This window comes from Colletotrichum fioriniae (genome assembly GCF_027942845.1).
Source record: "Colletotrichum fioriniae strain IMI 355084 chromosome Unknown scaffold_10, whole genome shotgun sequence".
Taxonomy (NCBI): domain Eukaryota; kingdom Fungi; phylum Ascomycota; class Sordariomycetes; order Glomerellales; family Glomerellaceae; genus Colletotrichum; species Colletotrichum fioriniae.
In genome coordinates, this window is record NW_027076846.1 from 1,718,700 (window position 1) to 1,737,759 (window position 19,060).

Genomic DNA, 19,060 nt, shown 5'->3' on the forward strand with positions numbered 1-19,060 from the left:
GCTAGTAGAAGCAGGACATCATCGGCGGAAATCGTCGAACACGTTCAGTGCGACCAAGGATTCAAAGCGCAGGTCAAGCATTCTGGACACGACCACGTCACAAGGCGGAGAAGAGTCACAAAAGGCAAGAGATGCTGTGGCCAAGCCCGAGGCCAAGTCGGTGCCCACGCAACCAGCGATAACGGAACGTCCAGACACGGAAATGGAGGATCTCGCTGGCGCAATGTCGGCGCTGAACTTTGTGCCGAACAGCGTGCGGTTTGGCAGGGGCGGAGGACGAGCAGGCTTTGCAAAACGATGAAAGACGTCACGAATGATACCACTACTTCGATTAGCGTTCAGGCCATGATATTACCAAAACGGTCAATTGAAAGGATCACTACCTCTTTCCCGTAAACAACGACCCGAGTGATCGTAACCAGGGCCGGAACCAATCTTGCCATGCAAAGCGCCAAACGCCTGCCCTCTACGGGAGGCCCGCTGTCGACCGTCGACCGGAAACTGTACTGACAGACAGGCTCGTGAAGGCAATCTTCCTGGAAAACACGGACACGGACACGACCAGAGACTCTGCTCTTCTAGTCACTGGATGCGCAGCCATGGCATCCGCAAGCGACGCACTGGACCTCTTGATCCCCCTTGAGCTGGGCCTTGGGAACTCGGCATATGCACGTCGAGTTGAAGTTGGTCTCCTTGGTCTGGACGCAGCGCAAGCAGCAAAGCTATAGACACACGTTAGCAGGATGACTCGTCGTTCGTTATTAATTCATCAACTCACCTTTTCGTAGCCCTGCTTCTTCCACTTGGCAATCAGCATTGCGTCCGCGTAACCGTTCTTGAGTAGCCACTCGTACAGCTGCTTGCTGATGGCCTCCTTCTCGTAATACAGGTCGTAAATGTAGCGACTCCTTGCGTGCGCAATCTGGAAAATCTCCCATTGCGCCTGGTGCTTCGGTCCCGTCGGTGGCGGCTTGTTCTGCGCGTCCTTCATCTTGTTCTGGAAGATGAGGAGCTGGTCTTCGATGTCGTTGAAGCCTTCTGGAGGCGGCTTGCGCTTCGAAGATCGCATAGGAGGCATGTTCGGCTTTTGGTTTGAGCGTGTATCTCGTAGATTCTTGCAATAGCCACTTTTGTTGAAATTTGACGGGCTCTCGTAGTCTCGTCAGGGTTCGTTTCGCTTCACGTCGCGGTTATGGTCTGGCTGGATGACGAAGGACTTGAAGTTCGAAAGGTCAGGTTGATAGGTTAGATAGTGGGGCAAAAAGCTCCGATATCTTATCGGCATGCCACTACCTTAACGCCTCTCCATACACCTGCGCAGGCGCTGGATCCGGGCTGACTAAGGAGCCACACGTGATTGGGCCGTCCGGAACCTTGGAGCTTCCCAAGATTCCCGTTCCACCCAGCCAGACCAGCGAGTCGACGACCAGGCCGTTCGGGAATCACGTAGCGCAGCAAGCAAAACCGCCCTCTTCACCAGCATCCCCACGCGCCCACCATGGCCATCACACCGACCCAATTCGCAAAGACGACCCGGCAGTGTGAGTTGTACAGACCAATTGACCCCGAAAATCCCACTGATCCGTTGAGCAGCGGCCAACTGGAACGACGCAAAGAGACGGGTTCTCGCTTCCTACAGAGAATGGATCCGAGCTGTATGTTGCCTCCCCAATTTGTCTCTGTCATAAGACCTTGGACGTACGCGGTCGATTCGAGCGAGGCGCGCAACGACATGAAGACGATTCGAGCGAGAAAGGCCGATTCGAAGGAAGCTGGAAGCAAGGAGCAGTGCTAATTGAGTAATATTGGGAATAGGCGCCTGAGATCCAGACGATGTACAACGTCCCCCTGCCCGTGTCCGTCCTCCGCACCCGGATACGTGAGGAGTTTGAGCGCCACAGATTCGCCAACAAGCTCCCCGTGGTGGACGTTCTCCTGTTCAAGAGCCACGCCGAATATCAGGTATGCCGTTCCTGACGACGACTCCTCCCCCCCGCGCACACGCGCATCGAAGCATACCAAGGGAGGGATGGATGGAGAGAGGGGTAGTCTTGTGTCAAATGGGAGACCAATTGGACCGATGACGTTATGATTGGGACGATATAAGACCAAGAGCTAACATATGGTTCTCATAACGCAGGAGACGATGAACTTCTGGAAGCAGACGACGCACATCATGTCCTACTTCAAGGAGGAGAACTTTAGAGGAGACAAGCGGTTGCCCAACAGCTTCATGACTGGATTCCTGGAGGTGAGTCTGTCCCAGAAACGCTACGGGCATGCTAGATCGAGGGGAGAGCACCAGGGGCAGGAACAAGGGGACGAAGGGCATTCGCAGACATTTGACGCTGTTTCGCTAACCACACTCTATACAGGGCCGCAACTAAGAGCGCTGGAGGGATTAGAGCTCGTGTACATAAATATACAATTTCAAAAAAACATTTCCGCAAAAAACAGAAGTCACAAGAAGAAAACCCCGACCAAATTGGTGGGACCTATTTCATTTGTTTTGTCTACGCCATTGGTTCTATCTTTTGGTGTCTCCATTCCCATGTAAAAATAAAAATAAAAAGTCAAATAACGCCATTTTCCATCTTCTCTACATGATGCGTTCGCTATGAACGACCAAACTCCTCCTTGGCGCGGATAAACTCCTCGGCGACGGTATCGCTGAGGGCCTGAAGGTCCTTGAGACCCTTTTGCAGAGCCGCGACGGCGGTACCGTCTTTGGGTTTTACAGTTAGCAACATAGGACCTGGGACTGAGAAAGGGATGAACGAAAGAGAGGGAGACTCACCATAGGTCTGGATTCTAATGTTCATCTTGGGTTCCGAAGGGTGAGGGATGGCGTAGGCGCAGAACTCGACGTCGGGACTGTAGTAAAAGGAGGGGTGAGTTTAGCAAAATGCCAGTAGGCCAGGTTGCTGCCCATAATGAGAGGTTGAGAGACTGGGGGAGGGGATGAGGAAATCGCAAAAACATACTTCTTCATGATGACATATCTCAGCGCATTGCCGAGCGTGTGACCCTCATCGATAAACTCGAATGAGGCGGCTGTGTCTGTTGAGCCGGGCAGCTATGAAAATCCCACAATCAGCTTCTCTCTCTCTCTCACACAAACCTGTAACGTCCCCCATGATTGGAGAAAAAAACTTGGACGCATAAGCAGATAAAAGACTCACAATCTTGACGCGCTGGGGCTCCTCCTCCTCTTCCTCCTCCTGCTCAGTCGAGTCCTGTCCCTCCTCTTCCTCCTCCTCCTCGGGTTGGTGAGAAGTGGGCGCCTCGTCCATGGGGACGTCTTCCGAGTCGGTTCTGCCGGGCATGTTTTTTTTTCGGATTCTTGCTGAGGAGGCTGGAATTGGGCAGTTGTTTTGAGGGAGTAAGTGATACTCGAGGTGAAATTTGACTGTTTTGGTTCTTTTCGTCGCGGGGGGGTAATAGTATAATTCACTTCCAAGTCGACTTGCACTGCGCGCCTGCCGGGTCGGTCTCTCGAAATTTTTTGATAACGGACCCGCGGGGATCAATTTGATAAGCTGACAGCTGGCATCCACCATCTACCACCGGTACCAGCTGGTGGTACTAAGCTCGCCCAACTCTACCATTCCACATGCAAGCTTCGCATCGCATCGCAAAATGTCACGTCAGGAAGAGGCGTCATAGCGAACAAAGGATTCGATGAAATGCCACCTCGCCTCGCGCCTCGCGCCCTTTCCAATATGTTCCTTCCTCCTCTGCACAAGGGGGCCATCTATGGTGGAAGAGGGCAGAAAAGCTTATCGCTCGGCAGATACCTATAACGGGGGTGATATTTCACGAGACGCCTGTTCTCTTACCTATCATGTTCATCTTCATCTTCATGTTCCGAAATTTGAAAGAGACCAATATTGCTACTATCCTGCATCGACCATACTTGAGTTGCGACAACATCGTCATAGTATGCATGGCATTACCTGCTTACCTGGTTGTTTGCAACCCCCAAGCCAACATAAAGCCCGCTAAGAACCAATGGGAAACCTAGTATCGTTGTGATGGACAGCTTTCCGCATGGGGTAAAATCGAGAGACAATGAAGAGAGCACCACCACCACCACCACCACCAACCTAAAGGCGCGCGGCAAGATGCAGTCACGCACGCAACTCTGGTTGTTGGACGCATGAGCAAACTACCTGAGTTGCTAAGCACCTAGGTAGCTACCGACACCACCCTGCAGCTTGCAGCTTGCTAGTTCACATCGAAAGCCTCTGACTGGTTCCAAAGAAGAAGAATCCAAGATCAATAGCGCGCTTCTTTTTCAGTCTTTCGTCCCCCCCAGTTTGTTCTTTCTTTGTTCTTTCCAGAGGAGATAATTCCATTACCCTGCATTTCTTGGTAACCAATCCTGAGTGGTTAGCCCCTCCAAAGCTACGGTAAGCTTAAACTCGTGGACTTTGACCTGTCTCAATGCTGTAATGAAAGCAATCAACAATGTCGTCGTGGTAAGCGAATGCTTCGGTATTAGCAAGACGTTGAAAGGATTCTCCGTACTCAGACCCAAATCTCGCAATCAAGTCTCACCAAGTCGAAATCCCCGTATTCGTAGATACCATGGACCTACAAAAAGCAACTTGTCTCGGTCCGAAAATCAAATTCAAAGATGCTCAGGGCCACCCCGCGGTGCCTCCCCGACCCCGACAGCCCAAGTTCCGGGTTGAGAGTCTTTCCTTCTCGGTGAGACAGGATAGAAAGAGAGAAATCCCACCACTTCTTCCCCCGTGGAACAGGGGCCCTCTTCACCGCTGCCCGCATCGCGTCCACGGACCATCCAACTCCCGCGTGGTTGACGTCCGTAAGCGCGCAGAGGCGACAGGAGTGGCGGAGAAAGAGATCGGATAAGACATCATACATGGCATGCATGGGCATCATACGGCATCACGGGAGCCTTGCTCCTCCTCCTGCTCCCCTTCCGCCTTCCGTGCCCACCTCCCTTAAAAAATGCCTATCAAGGGAACAAAACAAAACAACCGGGGCAAGGGAATAAAAACCTGATCGCGATCCCAGAGAGCCAAAGCGTTACGATGCAAAGCCGACAAGGCCGTTCCGGTTTCCCACCCTTCGCTCCTCGCATTCCCCTCCCGGTCAGACGACCTACGTTCGGATTCTGTTCGTTGGCTGCCAAACCAAACTCGACCAATTCGTGATCGTCCGGCGCTGTCACATCGGAAACGAGGTTTGATTGGCCGCCGACCGCACTTTATTGTTTCAAGACAGGGTCGATGTAAGCCACATGATTGGCTCGTTTCCTTCATCCTCAAACCGACACCCAGTTGGTGGGTTTAGCTTGGTGCGTCGTTGAACCGGGGTTGGTCAGGTACATCTCACGCCAGGTCTGGGAAGTCACTGTGATTCTGAGTGTGTGCTATGTAAGCAGCATTCAGTCCTCGCTCACCAGCCGCATGGATTGACGGATGGTTTGCAGATGACGATGGTGAGCAACGGCCGTCGTCTGTGAGTCCCACCCAGAGATGGGACGGAGACGTTCAAGGTGGAGGGGGCGTGTTCAGCGTATATGTGGGAAATGTGTGTGCAAGCCGAGGGAAGTAACGTCTTAACTCGACGAATCGTCTGTGCAGGCAAAGCGAATGCTACGCACAAGCCAAAAACGAACAGCCATGTTTTTCTTCTGCTTGATGTCGCTGAGGAATTTCAGGATGAAGATGTCTGTACCACCATTCACAATACCAAGGAAACCTGCCTGCAAGTGGAAGGAAAAAAAGGTTGTCGTCCCGAAAAGGATGAAGAGAAATTTTTAGGGGATGTAACGTCGACGACGAACCTGGAACTGTGGTGGGGTTTGGGGGTTACATGGGGGGCGTGAACATGTCATTCGGAGAGGGGTGCGAATGGAGATCGGTGCTGAGATACTGGATGAGAAACGGCTATTCGTATCTATCCGCACAAAAGACTGATAGAACCAAAGAATCATTAGCAAAGTATCCGTCGACGTCGTGGTTATACTACCTTCATCTATGATAATCATATCAATCCCATCTAGACGTTGTAAGTCGGCATGGACGCATTAAGAAATGGGAAATTTGACAGTTGACGACGTGCGCAGGAGGTGGCTCTGGCGTCGGTGACGACGACGGCGTGGAGAATACTGCAACTCTCCGACTCGTATTCTTCTGCATTTCACTCATCAACTTCATGCCAATGGTACGTGCGTCTTGTGCCACAACTCAACTCAGCCTCTTCTCTGCCAACTGTGACACAAAGAGAAAGAGGCTGGTGACACATTGACACATGGGGTTGCGGCTTAACGGTCGTGGGATATGGCCGGGATCTTCAGGGACGTTTTCACATGGATCTTCCCCTTCCGACCCCCTGCTCTTCCTGACCTTGCCTGCCCATGACATTGCCATGCGGAGAAGACAAGAGACAGAGTGAACCAGCACCAGCTAATCTCGCCAAACTCAGACTTCAGGAGGCTCAGGTCAGGTCAATAGAATGAGGGGCGGGTTTCAGCAAAGGCCTGCCGCCCTACGAGTGGCTACTGATCGCCAGTGGTGGCTGTCACGGCCGGAAATCCAGCGAGCAGAGACTCAAGACTGGATTGAGCACACCAAACGCTGCCCAGGTCAATACGGAAAGTCGGCTGTTGTCAACGTCCACCCAAGCGACTGCATACTGCGTCGGGAGCTTCCTGCGCGGCAGCGAGGAGCAATCAGAATCGAGGAAATAACTTTCTGGCTAGCGGAAACGCCGTCTCTAGTCCAGAGCTTGCTTGGTCGTGAGCCGCCGCGCGCGACACAAGAGCCAGAGACAACCCATGCTGTTGGCTGACCAGACTTAAGACTCGGACGGCCGATTGGGCAATCTATCTTGTGCAGATTCATCCATGTGGAGTCTCTGGGTCCGTCAGGTGTGATCAGGGGTGGTGGACGTGGAGGGGTGATACTGGCGGAGGAAAAGGTGGAGAGGCACTATATTTCACCGGTGAGAGTCTCGTTTGAAGTTTGGTCGAAATATTCCGAACCTATCGACGGAAATTTCAGGCTCTATAGTTGGGTTGGCAATGAATCGGTTTGATCGTTTGTAGTCTGGCCAGTGGCACCATGGGGCCAAAGGAGAAAAAAGTAATTCGAGAAACACACGACAAGGTCTTTCCGATTGTCGAGTACGGAGTATTGGATGCCCCTCTATTCATGGATACTTCTATGAAGTTTTTCGGTCCAGTTTCCGACGGTGAGCCAAGATACTGGGCGGTCGGCATTCGCACAGGCTTCGGTTGGACAAAGTGCTTGTCGCGATACAGATGCTGTGCGCAGGTTAGCCTCTTTCTTGGGAGCCCCACCAACGGGAATGAAGGTAGCTGAGAAGTTGTTCTCACCTTCCAATTGCCGTCGTCGCCCCCAATGTTCGGGTTTCCTCACTTGGGGGCCGCAAGTGGCTTGAACATCTGCCGGATAGGAGAGAGTCGTGAAGGGCCGACGCCCGGACGGGCCAGTACAGCCTAGTGATCGCTCCGTCTGATGTGGCCCGCAAGGGGGCTGCAGTGCCGGGGTGCGGCAGCGACGAAGAATGAGCATTTAATAATACCACGAGAGCTATTAGGAGTTTGGAGATGACCGGCAATGTGTGCGGGAAAGCACAGGCACAGGCACCAAGCGCAGGCGCAGGCGGTGCCAGGATATCTAGACGCGATGGCGTAGGCACAGGCCACCCGGGCTGGCCGTCTGGCGGTGTCTTTTCAGGGTCCGGTGCCAGGTTGAAAGCTGCCGTCTCGAGATCATCGGCTTGCCCAAGGCGTGGTTGACGCCTCGGCGACAGCGGTATGACACCAATATCGCGACTGACGGGCAACCCATGGAGCATCTCCGTCCTTTTGCGCCCCACGACAGCCTTAGCACGTAGGAGGTAGACTTGGTCGAAAGTATGCCATCTAATACTGCGTGGTGCTCCACGGCGGTGAAAGCAATGGACGTTTCCATATATCGCTGTGATGCTACGGTTGAAACAACCGAGTCCCCGTTTTGGATGATCCACTGGCAGGGCAGGCCCCGTCATGGCAGGTGCGGAAGTGGTTAGTGCCAGGGGTTCGATCTCGCAAGGTGAGTAAATGCCAAAATGCGAGAGAGCGCGGGCTGAATTCTAGGTGTTGCCAGGGGCTGCTTGGGTGCACACAGTTGTGTAGTACGTAGGTAGTTGAGCTGATGGCGGGGACCTGGACCGCACTGCGTACGCACTGGTGGTACGTACGTCAACGAGGGTCTCAGAAACGGGATCGTGATAGTTTGGGTCGTCTTTGGTTTATACGACACAGATAGTGTTGCGCGGTAGCGGGCGAGCTGAGCTGACTAGCGGTTCTGAATTGCCTCTGCTTCGGAAGCAGATGACGAAGCAGGTGCCAAGCCACGTATCGCGATGCAACGAGAACTCGACATTCTATAGTTTGAGCCGCGGTGATTCTCATCAGATGAGGCCGCCACGGCTTTGTGTTGCTGTAGCCCACGGCACGGCAAGCCTACCGAACCGAGCCAAGACATCCAAAAGAGGACGATAAGGAGTGAGGGATTGTGTTGTCGAGGGACAGAGTTAAGTGTAATGAAGCCCCGCCGGTGGTGTTTCCGTCTGGTCTTTGGGAGAGCATATCCGTTACCTTATTGTTGCGCCTCGGACCTTTGCTTGGCTCGATCTCGACATCGGCATCTAACTGTACTAAAGGAGAAGGGTTCCGATTGCTTGTCTGTTGAGTTCCCCCGTCTTTGATAGAGTGCGGTAATCACGGTAGGTACATGGATGACATAGGTAACGGCGCGTTGGGAGCAGGCTGAGCAGGTATTTCTCATACTCGGCAGGGTTACAGGTCACCCTGGCAGGTCGGGGATGTCTTGTCTCGCACGAGGAGAATTGTCGTCCGGTGTCATTAAAGGCCAACCCATGGCCCATGGTGCTTGATCGATGAAGTGCAGTCTGTGCCAATCCTGATAATCTGGTGGGAGAAGTTGTGTGTCCCTGGGGGTGAGGGGAACGAGCGAGTTGGTGAGCGGTGGCTCGTGTGTTGCAGGATGGTTGGCATCGAACCCAATCAGAAACAATAGTCTGCTATTCCTGCCGCAGCGTGGGCCAACCGTCGCGGCCCTACGAGCCTCGCCTGCGGTAGCCGTCGATTGGGGATGAGGCACGACACAGCGTACCTTTCGATAGGTTGTGACTGTAGAAGAGTTCTATGGTGGAAGACGCTACCACGCGCTAGGTACCCTTCCTTTGGCCACCAGGCATCGTACCGTGGTAGCATTGCTGAGGCGGCTTCCCGTAACTTGAGAGGTGGTAACAGGTAACTATCATGCTGTGGTAGGTATAGAGTGACTTGGAAGAAGTATCCGAATCTACCTCAGGTAAGGTAGGTAGGTAGTGTAGGTATGCCATGCCAGGCACCTCAGGCACATGAGCAAAGGTGCCTTGCCTTAGCTTCCCCGAGGTGCTGTGGTAGCTTCCCCCTCATCATTCTAGTTGCTGGGCTTGCAATGCAGCCAGTTCTCGTCTGTGCATGGATATCGAGATTGGGATTGAGAACAAGAAGGGGGAGTATTGCCATTGTTGTTGTTCATGCCATGGGCCCATGATAGTTGTTTCTCTTGGATTCTGCTATTAGGAGGTCGTTGAGAGTATCCGTTTCGTACTGGGCTGGATGATTGATCAGCATCGTCGGCCAGACAGCTCCAGTCCTGTCATCCCGTCACTGTTAGTCTGTATGGGTGCCCAAATAGGAAGTGCAGACTGTGTGGGAGCTGTGGACCAGGGGTCCCGAAAAAGCTCAGGGAGGGTTTGGACAAGGAGACGGGAGGATGAGAACGGGTGAGGAGGAAAAGAGCAGGAACCCACCTGGGGGAAACTTGACCTTCAATGTCAAACAGCCTACTGCGTACGGAGGTGAAGCGGTGCCCCCGCTCACCACATCCCACGCCCCCTTTTGAGATTGAACACGATCCGGATTCTCACCGTCTTCCTCCGCTCTCTCTCTTTCCTTGCACTGGAGTCTTTCCGGCAGCGTGGGTGACAGCCCCAGCCCTGTCTCGTCCCGTCCTGTCTTGTCCTGTCCTCGCCTGTGCTGGGTTTGTTCGTGTGAGCCTGAGAGGTCTTCGAGTTGAAGCAAACCACATTGCCACACTGCGAATAGTACCGGGTAGCCCAGCAGCACCTCCACCATTGCTACACGCCTGCGAACCAACCAACAGCTGGAGAAGGTCCAGAGCACCCGAGCCCACGGATGCCACTCTGCATCTTGTCGTCGCTCCTGACACTGAGTGGTGCTTCACCAGGCGGAGGCGAGAGGAGAAACGTAGAAGCGTAGAAGCAGGACGAGAACAAGAGAAGAACGGCCGCAACCGTCAGATGTTGCTGTCCAATCATTCCCGTATAAATGAAGTGTTGAAAGACCGAGGGCCTGGGTTCTGAGGTGGCCTGGAAGTCTAGACTGCCTCCGCCGCACCACCACCAGCCAATGTCACCACCACTCTCTGTCGTGTGTGTGCGTGTGTGTGTGTAGGATAGTGGGAGAATACCACAGTGGAATCGCATTTGTGGCATGCGTGCCATGAGGATACTGCGTAAGGATACAGAAAGAGAGGCCAACTCAAGCTGGAACTGCTGGCAGGTGCATCCATAATCCCGTACAGCACATGGGCGTTATGCACACACCTCTTTCCGATGAGGGGAGCCACCCCTCCCCCTTCCTGCCCTGGAAGACTCTGTACGGAGTACGTATATATCAGCCAGTCAATCGCATCTCTTGCAGCATAGATCCCGGAAACCCTCAGCACATCCGACATTTGCTGTAGTATCACTGGATTACTGTGGCGAGGTGAGGTGAATTCAGCGGTACACTACTCTGTAGGGAGTAGTACTAGGTAAACTGTATGCGTGAACGAGAAGAGGCAAAGGAAAAGGAAGGGAAAGGAAAGAAAAGAGTAACAGAGCAGCAGAGAAGAGCCTGGCTGGTGTGCCGGCTGGGCCATAATTGTGTCACTCCCCGTGTTCCCCTTTCATAAGAGAATAAAACAACCACAGCTGCCCCTCTACTCCGTGACCCCCCTCCCGCCCCTTCCACCCCTCTTACCTCCTGGTGCGTCGCTCTCCTCCAAGTCTCCAAGATCCATCCTTCCAACTGCTTGTCCAAGGGCCCTGGTCAGTTCTTGATCGTCTTGCTCCATCCAGTCTCACTTTATACCACTCTATCCGTGCCTTACTGCGTATCCGCACCGCTCTCCGTGAGGATACCTACCTGTGCAAAACTACATACATACACACGCAGCACAGTGGTTAGGTAAGGTAAGGTGGCCAGCATTTCCCATTTTCTCGACAAACTTGTCACTGGATTGTCACCATACCCCCGTCGTTACACTCTATGTATGGCCCTTTACCCCCTTGGTCCCTGTTTTCTTGACCTGTCCTCGACTTGTCAACTTTGGGGTCCCCGTCCCCGTCCCCGTCTCAATCCCAATCCCAATCCCCGTCCCCTCCTACCTGGTCTCCCGAGTCTTGTGTCTTGAGAGTCTGAGCCTGAGCCTGGAGGTGTCTCTGACGCTTGCTTTAAACACCACCCCTCCCCTCCATCCTTTTCAACTTCTGTTTTGTAACCCTCGTCTCGTCCAGCGCTCGCTTCTCTTCCCAACCTTCTTCACCCCGTCCATTCTACTTCTTCTTCTTCTTCTTCTCCTTCCCCGATACCCCCCTCTCCTCCTTTTACCGGTTTCTCAAAAACCCCCGCGACTGACCTTTTCTCCTCCCGACGTCGCAGACCAAGTCTCTCGCTTTTTTCTCAAACAAAACAAACCACCACAACCTTCTTCTTTCGTTGATTTGACCTGACGACCCGACGGACCATACACTACTACTACTTTTTACTACTACTACCAGCTTCCACCCTCGTAGTCCACTCTCCGTCTCGCGCCAACTAATTAATACGACCATATACCCTCTTCTGCAAACTAAAACTCAACATTGGGCATCTACCTGTCCATTCGGTTGACTCGAGAAAAAGAGAAAGACAAAAAGGACTTTCTCACCAACCAACCAACCACCCCCGCGAGCCCTGATTCGAACTGAGACTGATCTGCTCCCTTTTCTGGACACCACCTGACACACGAGCCGACCTGGCCGACCCCATTGTCTTTTGTCCATCAGTCATTCCGTGCCAACAACCTTTCCCAGGCACCACTAATTTTGGCGCACACAATCGTCCGCTGCGCATTCCACAGCTCCAGCTCCACGTCGCAGTTCGCCTCAATCCCAAGAGCGGCCAGCCAGCAAAAAGCAGCAAAAGTTGCAGCAGAGCAGTAGCAAGCAGCTCTGTCCCTTTTGTCTCTTCTCTTATTTCTACAACATTTCGGATTGTTCCGCCCCGCCATCCCTCTCACCTAGGTAGTCAGACCAAGCCGCTTTCTATCTACCCGCGCTCCGACTTTTCACGGCCCAGCAGCAGCAATCAGCTGCCTTACGGTACCTTACCTTTGGAGGCCTTACCTTTAGAGGCACCACACCATCACCTCCACCGCCGCCCAGTGCACCCGCAACCCGCCAGGCTAATTCCTCCCCAAGCCCGCTCTCGGCCATTCTCGTAAAGCTCAAAGCTCAAAGCGCAAGCTCGAAGCGTCAATTGCTGCGACTCCGCGCTTCGCAAGAAAGGGCAAGAAAAACAAGGACAAAGAGTCCACTGACTACTCCCCAAGTCACTCCCCACCAAGTCTACCTTAGCCGACAAACCAATAAAACCGACTTAAAGTCGAGTCCTCTCGTTTCGGCCTAGGCAACCCCAATCCTCTGACACAGAAAGAGTTGCAGTCGCGCACCTCCTCCTCGTCAAAAGTCAGACGTCGACAATTCCATCCATCTCGACCCATTTAAAACTGGAGCATCGAGCAAGGGAGAGTCGCGCATCTCAATCACCCAGCCTTTGACGACATCGTCAATTTCGCCCTTTAACTAATTTACCGACGACTCGTTGCATTTCGGCCAATTCTTTGCACGGGTTTCCATTCTCCGACTTTGCATATCTGCTATCGTCAAGCCAAGTAAGGCTCTTTTTGCAGACCAAACGACAAACAGGCGTGTCGGGTGCAGCAGCATTAGCAGCAGCAATCCGCCCCGACCGGTCCCCTTTTTTTCTCGCCTCATTCTTCTAAACCTACCTACCAACAGCAACTATGAGCACAGCGATCGCAATGGCTCCCTCTCCGGCCCCTCACGACAGACCGTCGTTCCCCTCTGATCTCGCTCCCGCGTCTTCCGCACAGCACGGCGCTTCCTCGCCTGCACAACAAAGAACTCTTGCACCGACTGGAACTCCCAATGCGACGGCGCATCGATCAGGCAGCGGCAGCCCCAGGGGTGCCGCCCAAGCTCCCAAATCATCTCCTCCCAGCGCGTAAGTTGCATCTCCACGCCTAACCCATTGCCTCGTAATCGCAGTCAATTGACTCTTTCTTCCCTTCCAGCGCAAGACATGCCAGCGGTGCACCAAAGATCGTTGTAAAGAAGGAGCCCAACTCCCCCGATTTGCCGACGACTCGTCACAGGCCACGCAAACTCGACCTGTCAAACAAGGGCGCCCACCCGGGCTCCAACACTCCTGGGACTGCTAGACCCATGACTGCTAGGGACAACTTGGGCATTCAGGAGGTCGGCCTTGCCTGCCTTTCCCCCGGCTTTGTCACCCAGGACCCCGTCATGAAGGAGCAGCTCCAGCGCAGCATGAGTGTGAGAGATCAGCAACGCATGATCATCGAGCAGAGAATGCAGCAGCAATCCGCAAAGGGCGATGGCCCCGACACCTCTGGAAAGGACCCTGTTTCCCAGTTCGCAGCAAAGACCCCCGGCTTGTCTCGCAGGAACAAGGCCCAGCTTTCCATCTTGCCGCCCTCCGCCGAGTCTTTTGCCAACGAGCGAGTAATCCAGTCGGCCCCCCTGGGACACTCCTTCACTGGCCGTCAACACCCTGCACCGCTCTCTCGCCACATCACAAACCAGCCGAACACCCTCTCCAACACTTCTCACATCCACCACGTCCCTGCCAACCAGACGAACAACCGTCTTCCGCCCATCAGTGACGTCTTTGGACAGGTCTCTGGCCACCCCGACAACGCTCCCACATCTCTGTACCCCCAGACCAGCCGTCCCCCCATGGCATCACCTGGCCACCCTCCTCAGATGCAGCATGGCCCTCCTACTTCCGGACGTGCTAGAGAGTACAAGTCAGCGGAAGAGGCACAGCACGAGATCGCCGGTGGCCGTCCCGAACTGCTCCCTAAGATCGTTCACTATGGAAACGCTCACCAGCCTCCTACGCCTCCTTCCCCTGCCCCGGGAAGCAGAGCTGTTGATCCCAGCCGCAGCGCAAGCCGGCGCCGAACCCGCGCCGAGTATGAGGACGGCAGCCCGCCATTGGGTCATGGTCCAGCTCCCCAGCGCAGAGGACCATTCGGCGCCGGTCGGGACAGCCCCGAGAGCCAAAGGCAAAAGCGCGAGGAGTTCATGCAGCTCTGCGCCAGAGCCTGGGACCTTTTCCACTCCTAGAGAGCCACTTGTCGTCTTTGTTCGATTCTTCCACTTCAATGAGTAGGCCACTTGCGTCTCACTCCTAGGTTTCAATTTCCTGCGGGATCCGGCCCCGCCCTTTCGTCGATTCAATCTCGGCCAGCTTGCATGGGCTTGAGGCAGTGTCACGTCCACTGTTACTCTTTTTGCTGCCATCTTCTAGTAGGAAGAAGAGGATGTTAAAAAATATCGCGGCAGGATAGGATTTAAGTCAGGGATTAATGTCTGCAACTACGAAGAGCTTCCTCCTCGGCACGTCTCTAACAAGGAACGAAACCGATCATTACGAACTTCAGCTTTCTCTCTCGAGGAAAAAGCGATGGAGTATTTTCGCGCGCGGCTAGGCGGACACGAGGCGGTTGGCGCTACCGGCTCTGATTTGCTTCTATTCTACAAGGGGGCAGCCACGGTTTGAGGAAGACTTTACGTTCGATTCTTGCACTGGAAGTTTAAGATGTGCGCCAGGGGGCGTTTATTTGCTTTGTCATTTTTATGTGGTTATTACCGGTGTTTACGGGAAAATGACGGGTTGGCACGAGATTCATGAGCAGAGAAGAGGGTGCAGATTCCTCTCTGTATGTATTATCTTGGGGTCGTCTGCTACGGGGAAAGAATGGTGGTCGAGGGATATACCCTCGGCGCGTATCTCTTTTGTGTTTTATGCTTCCTGCTTCCCATCTCGGGAGCTGCCAACCTGTGCGCTACTTTTGTCGCCTTGGTATTACGTATATCGGAGCAAGAGGTACTGAAGATTCGACACGCATATACAAGAGGCCTTGAGGCTTTCATTTTCAGTTCAAGATTTGACCCTTCCATCGTGTGTGACGTGACAAAATGCAATGCATGACATGAAGTGTAACCACCGTCACGGACAGACCAGGAGGTAGATGATGACAAGGCCGACACAACCAAGGTGATGAGATGTGAAAAACAGCTTTTCATTACGTGAAAGGAGGGAAGCCAGAAGTTCCATTTGTGGTAGAGGAACACCTGAGACGTACGGAAACTTTCACTTCACGGTAGAAAGGCAATCATGGGGTCTCTGAAACCGGCGGAGGAGACGCACGATAACCAGCAGAAAGGCGTCTAGTTATCCCCCCTCCCCCCTTTGCGAAGAGGCCGGACCCATCCAGAGGGCGGCAACCCGGCCGGGAAGACGAGCAGCAAGGGCCCGGTCTTTGACATATGAATGGGCCCGGCGAGCTGGATCCTAGTACGTAGAGCCGGGCACCCGGAAGATGTCTGTATTGTTCCCGCTGCTCCGGTTCCTTCTCATCCCTGCCGGTGCCATGCCGGGGGGGGGGGTGGTGGTTCGGCAAAAGTCCTCTACGGCGGTTTGTCCACTCCGGCACCCGGGGACCCGGGAACGGTGTGGGTCGTTCACTCTCGGACCCGCCGGCCGCCCCCCAAACACATGGAAGACTTCGAGAAGACGTGCCTTTTCTCCGGTCTTCTGCATGCGGTACAAGGGCGGAAAACTAGAAGGTTTGCCCACTTGGGAACTAACCTTGTTTCCCCGTTCCAGTGGTCGTTACGGTGGGGAGGGGAGGGAGGGAAAGGGGCTGAGTATGGCTCCGGCGGTAAACCCGCAAGCCGGATCCGGCGCCGTGGGTTCTTTGTTATTTTCTTTGTCATTTTTGGGAGAAAGCCACGGGGGCCCGCGGAGGGAGCTGTATTGGATATTTGGCACACTAGAGCAGGGCAGCTGAGTCCCGGGAACTGAGAGAGGGGGGAGGGAAGTTGGCTTCAGGTTGCGCTGGCGCCGGTTCTGGAAACGCATGGGGAGGACGGAGAGTAAAGAGGCTTTGCTTTTCTTTTTTTCTGGCCGCCGGACTTGGGTAGGAGGGGTGCTATACTATACGCCACCCCGGCGGGTGGAATGGGGACTTTTTTTCTTCCCAAGATCTTGAGTGTGGAAGGGGAACCGGAGGAGGGATCGGTCGATGACGCTGGTTGAGTCTATCGAGATTTCCGAGTCTACCTTACTTCGGAAAGAGAAGAGGGGGGTGGGCAGGTGCAGTTGTGTACTGCCTTGCTAGCCAGCTTACCTGGTACTATACCACTCACTACCCTATACCTTACCTACCTCTCCCTTCACTGATATAGGTACACAAGCTACTAGTCTCCAAAATTCCCCGCTGCAGAAAAAGAGTGAACACGACTGTCTGAGATCTTTGGAAAGATGCTAGTGCGGTGGACTCGAGGGGAGCGGATGAGCAGGGCCACGGGATCAAGAGAGACCACACGTACCCCTGTGTCCTGGCCTAAGAGTTTGTGAGTCAACTTACCGACGAGGGGAGGTGAATGAGGCTCTTTCGTGGGGGGTTAGGGTTCTGCTTTGAGAAAGAGGCGGTGTATGTTTTTTTGGTCATTCCTGTTAAGTTAGGGATAGTCCATCCATTTGCTTCTTAATCAGTCCCGCCTATCAAGTCAGTCAGCAGTCAGTTCTCCCATGGAACTTGGGAGAAGTGTGGGTGTTGCTGCGTTGGCTTTCCCTTTTCCTCGTTGAGGCTCTGGGCTAAGGGAAGCTCAATGGCCTAATGGTAGGTAGTGAGTGTGAGTCGGGCTGTCTCGTGCTCTAGGTCCGCATGCCCAGGTCAGGCCAGGCCAGGCCAGTCCAGTTCTACCAAGTGTGAAATCTAGGTAAGCCTACCTTCCGCTGACCGCTCCCAACAGGGCAAACAGAACAAACCTCCAGTATTGTAAAGGCGGAATGAGTATGATACTCGCCAAGGAAAAAAAGCAGGACGCAAGAGAAGAGGCACGCTCCCTTTTTCCAGAGTGTTCCAGAGGTAGAAACAGTAAGACTACTTACTGTGTATGATGAACGCGCCAAGGCAAGATCGCTTTACTTGTCGCCATGGCGAGAAACAAAAAGTAGACTTTTCTTCAAACCCCAAGATCAAGGAAGGATAAGAAGAATCACAAGTTCAAACCCGTTTTGTCCGCCCCTGCCTTTCTTGATTGCCAGATCTTGGCAAGCGACAGTCAGGCGGTGGTGGCTTAGCTGTCTTCCGCCAAGACGTTCCGCAGGTGTATGTACTTTGGCAGCGGCCCCCTTCCCTCTTCTGCCCCGGAAGTCTCGGTTCGGTGCAAAAGCACGAGACGGACCTTCGGACGGGAAGAACTTGCAGGCAAGCCGCAGTCCCCGAGGGGTTGGTTGATATAAAGTTATACCAAAGATAAAAAATAAAAAAAAACCAATACCAAAGCGAAGAAGATGACTTCATCGCCCGGGAGGGTTCCCCACAGCCACGGACACCGCGCATCGGGCCACCCGGGGGAAAGGCAGCAAACAAGAGCTATGGGGAGCCCCCACTTTCTTCCTCCGGCACTCAGATCTGGCCCGGCGCCCCATTCCCAGATCTTGAAGCCGCGGGAATTTTCACGGCCGCCCCCAACCTCCATTCGTCATCGGCCCTCCTCCCAAAAGGCTGCAAAGTCATCTGCCAAGCTGTGATATAGAAAGTAGATTTCAGCAATGATGGAAACCCATAAGCAATGTGGCTGTAGACCAACTTTATACTGCGCCCCCGACGAGTAAATTTTTTTTTTTTTTGGAGATGTAGATGATCAGATAGAGCATCGTGGCTTTGCGTATCCCAATGATGCAATAGATCCAACGATATGCTTCTGTTGGTCCTACCACGGATCAGCCTGTGCCCAGGACACAGGACAGGTGACCATCCGAACAGATTGGTCCGCAAAGACCGCTCAGACTGCCAGACCCAAGTAAAATTCATGGCAAAGAGTTGTGAGCACACAGACAAGAGCAGTCACAAAAATGATCACGCCCAGGATGCCGCTCCTCTTTGCTTTGTTCATTAAATTTTTCTTTCTTTAGGTCTTTGGCTCAGAATACAGCCACTCACTATAAGAGCAAAGCGAGTGGACTAGGGGACTGACTTGCTGCTGGGAGACCACGCGATCAATCCAGACATTTGGATCTGGCAAATGTGCGGAACATATTAGTCCCATCGCCCGCACACGCGTGCAGTCTCCCAAGACGTTGTTCCCAAGACCCGATGCATCATGCCTATGCATCCGGTCCCTACCAATTCCTTCTGGTTCTCAACCATCCCACCAAGCCTCTTCCCCAAGGCTCAACCAAGTCCATCTTCCGTTTCCAGGTCGTGAATGCCCTTACGCATCTTCAATCCGTCGCTCATTATAGCTTCGTTCCATGAGGTGTTGGGGACTGCTGGCCAAGTCAACCCAACGATGTAGGACCTGGCTCTGTAGCGTAGTTCTGCCGGTGCCCCGTTCCAAAGACGAGGGTGTCATATGTACGTTGAACAGTAGGTTGTTGTGGTGTAAGCAGCATGGGAGGGTAAAACGCCAAACGCCGATGCTCGCAATAACAGGGTCGCATGGGGGGTGTCGTAAAATCGTCAGGTAAACAAGTGTAAAAGGGTGTGAATCGAAGCAGGCTGAAAGAGGGAGTCAAAAGACCGCCGGTTGACGCACGCTGTCTGTGCAGACG

General features: G+C 53.6%; 4 protein-coding genes across 4 annotated transcripts; 2 read left to right on the top strand and 2 right to left on the bottom strand.

Moving 5' to 3' along the window:
* Window positions 1-578: 578 nt before the first annotated feature.
* BUD31 (Component of the SF3b subcomplex of the U2 snRNP) lies at window positions 579-1,078 on the bottom strand (the record flags this gene model as incomplete). Its single annotated transcript, XM_053190120.1, has 2 exons — window positions 579-722; window positions 779-1,078. The coding sequence occupies 2 exons, from the start codon at window positions 1,076-1,078 to the stop codon at window positions 579-581; spliced, it is 444 nt and encodes a 147-aa protein (XP_053052542.1).
* A 420-nt stretch (window positions 1,079-1,498) lies between these two features.
* Window positions 1,499-2,387, top strand: N0V96_008503 (uncharacterized protein; the record flags this gene model as incomplete). The annotated part of the gene is made up of 5 exons (XM_053190121.2): window positions 1,499-1,541; window positions 1,594-1,655; window positions 1,816-1,962; window positions 2,141-2,251; window positions 2,376-2,387. The coding sequence occupies 5 exons, from the start codon at window positions 1,499-1,501 to the stop codon at window positions 2,385-2,387; spliced, it is 375 nt and encodes a 124-aa protein (XP_053052543.2).
* A 228-nt stretch (window positions 2,388-2,615) lies between these two features.
* Window positions 2,616-3,326, bottom strand: RPC19 (RNA polymerase subunit AC19; the record flags this gene model as incomplete). Its single annotated transcript, XM_053190122.1, has 4 exons — window positions 2,616-2,725; window positions 2,798-2,874; window positions 2,985-3,076; window positions 3,183-3,326. 4 exons carry the CDS (start codon window positions 3,324-3,326, stop codon window positions 2,616-2,618), a joined length of 423 nt encoding a protein of 140 aa, XP_053052544.1.
* Window positions 3,327-13,205: 9,879 nt separating this feature from the next.
* N0V96_008505 (uncharacterized protein) lies at window positions 13,206-14,556 on the top strand (the record flags this gene model as incomplete). The annotated part of the gene is made up of 2 exons (XM_053190123.1): window positions 13,206-13,408; window positions 13,479-14,556. The coding sequence occupies 2 exons, from the start codon at window positions 13,206-13,208 to the stop codon at window positions 14,554-14,556; spliced, it is 1,281 nt and encodes a 426-aa protein (XP_053052545.1).
* Between the last annotated feature and the right edge of the window lie 4,504 nt (window positions 14,557-19,060).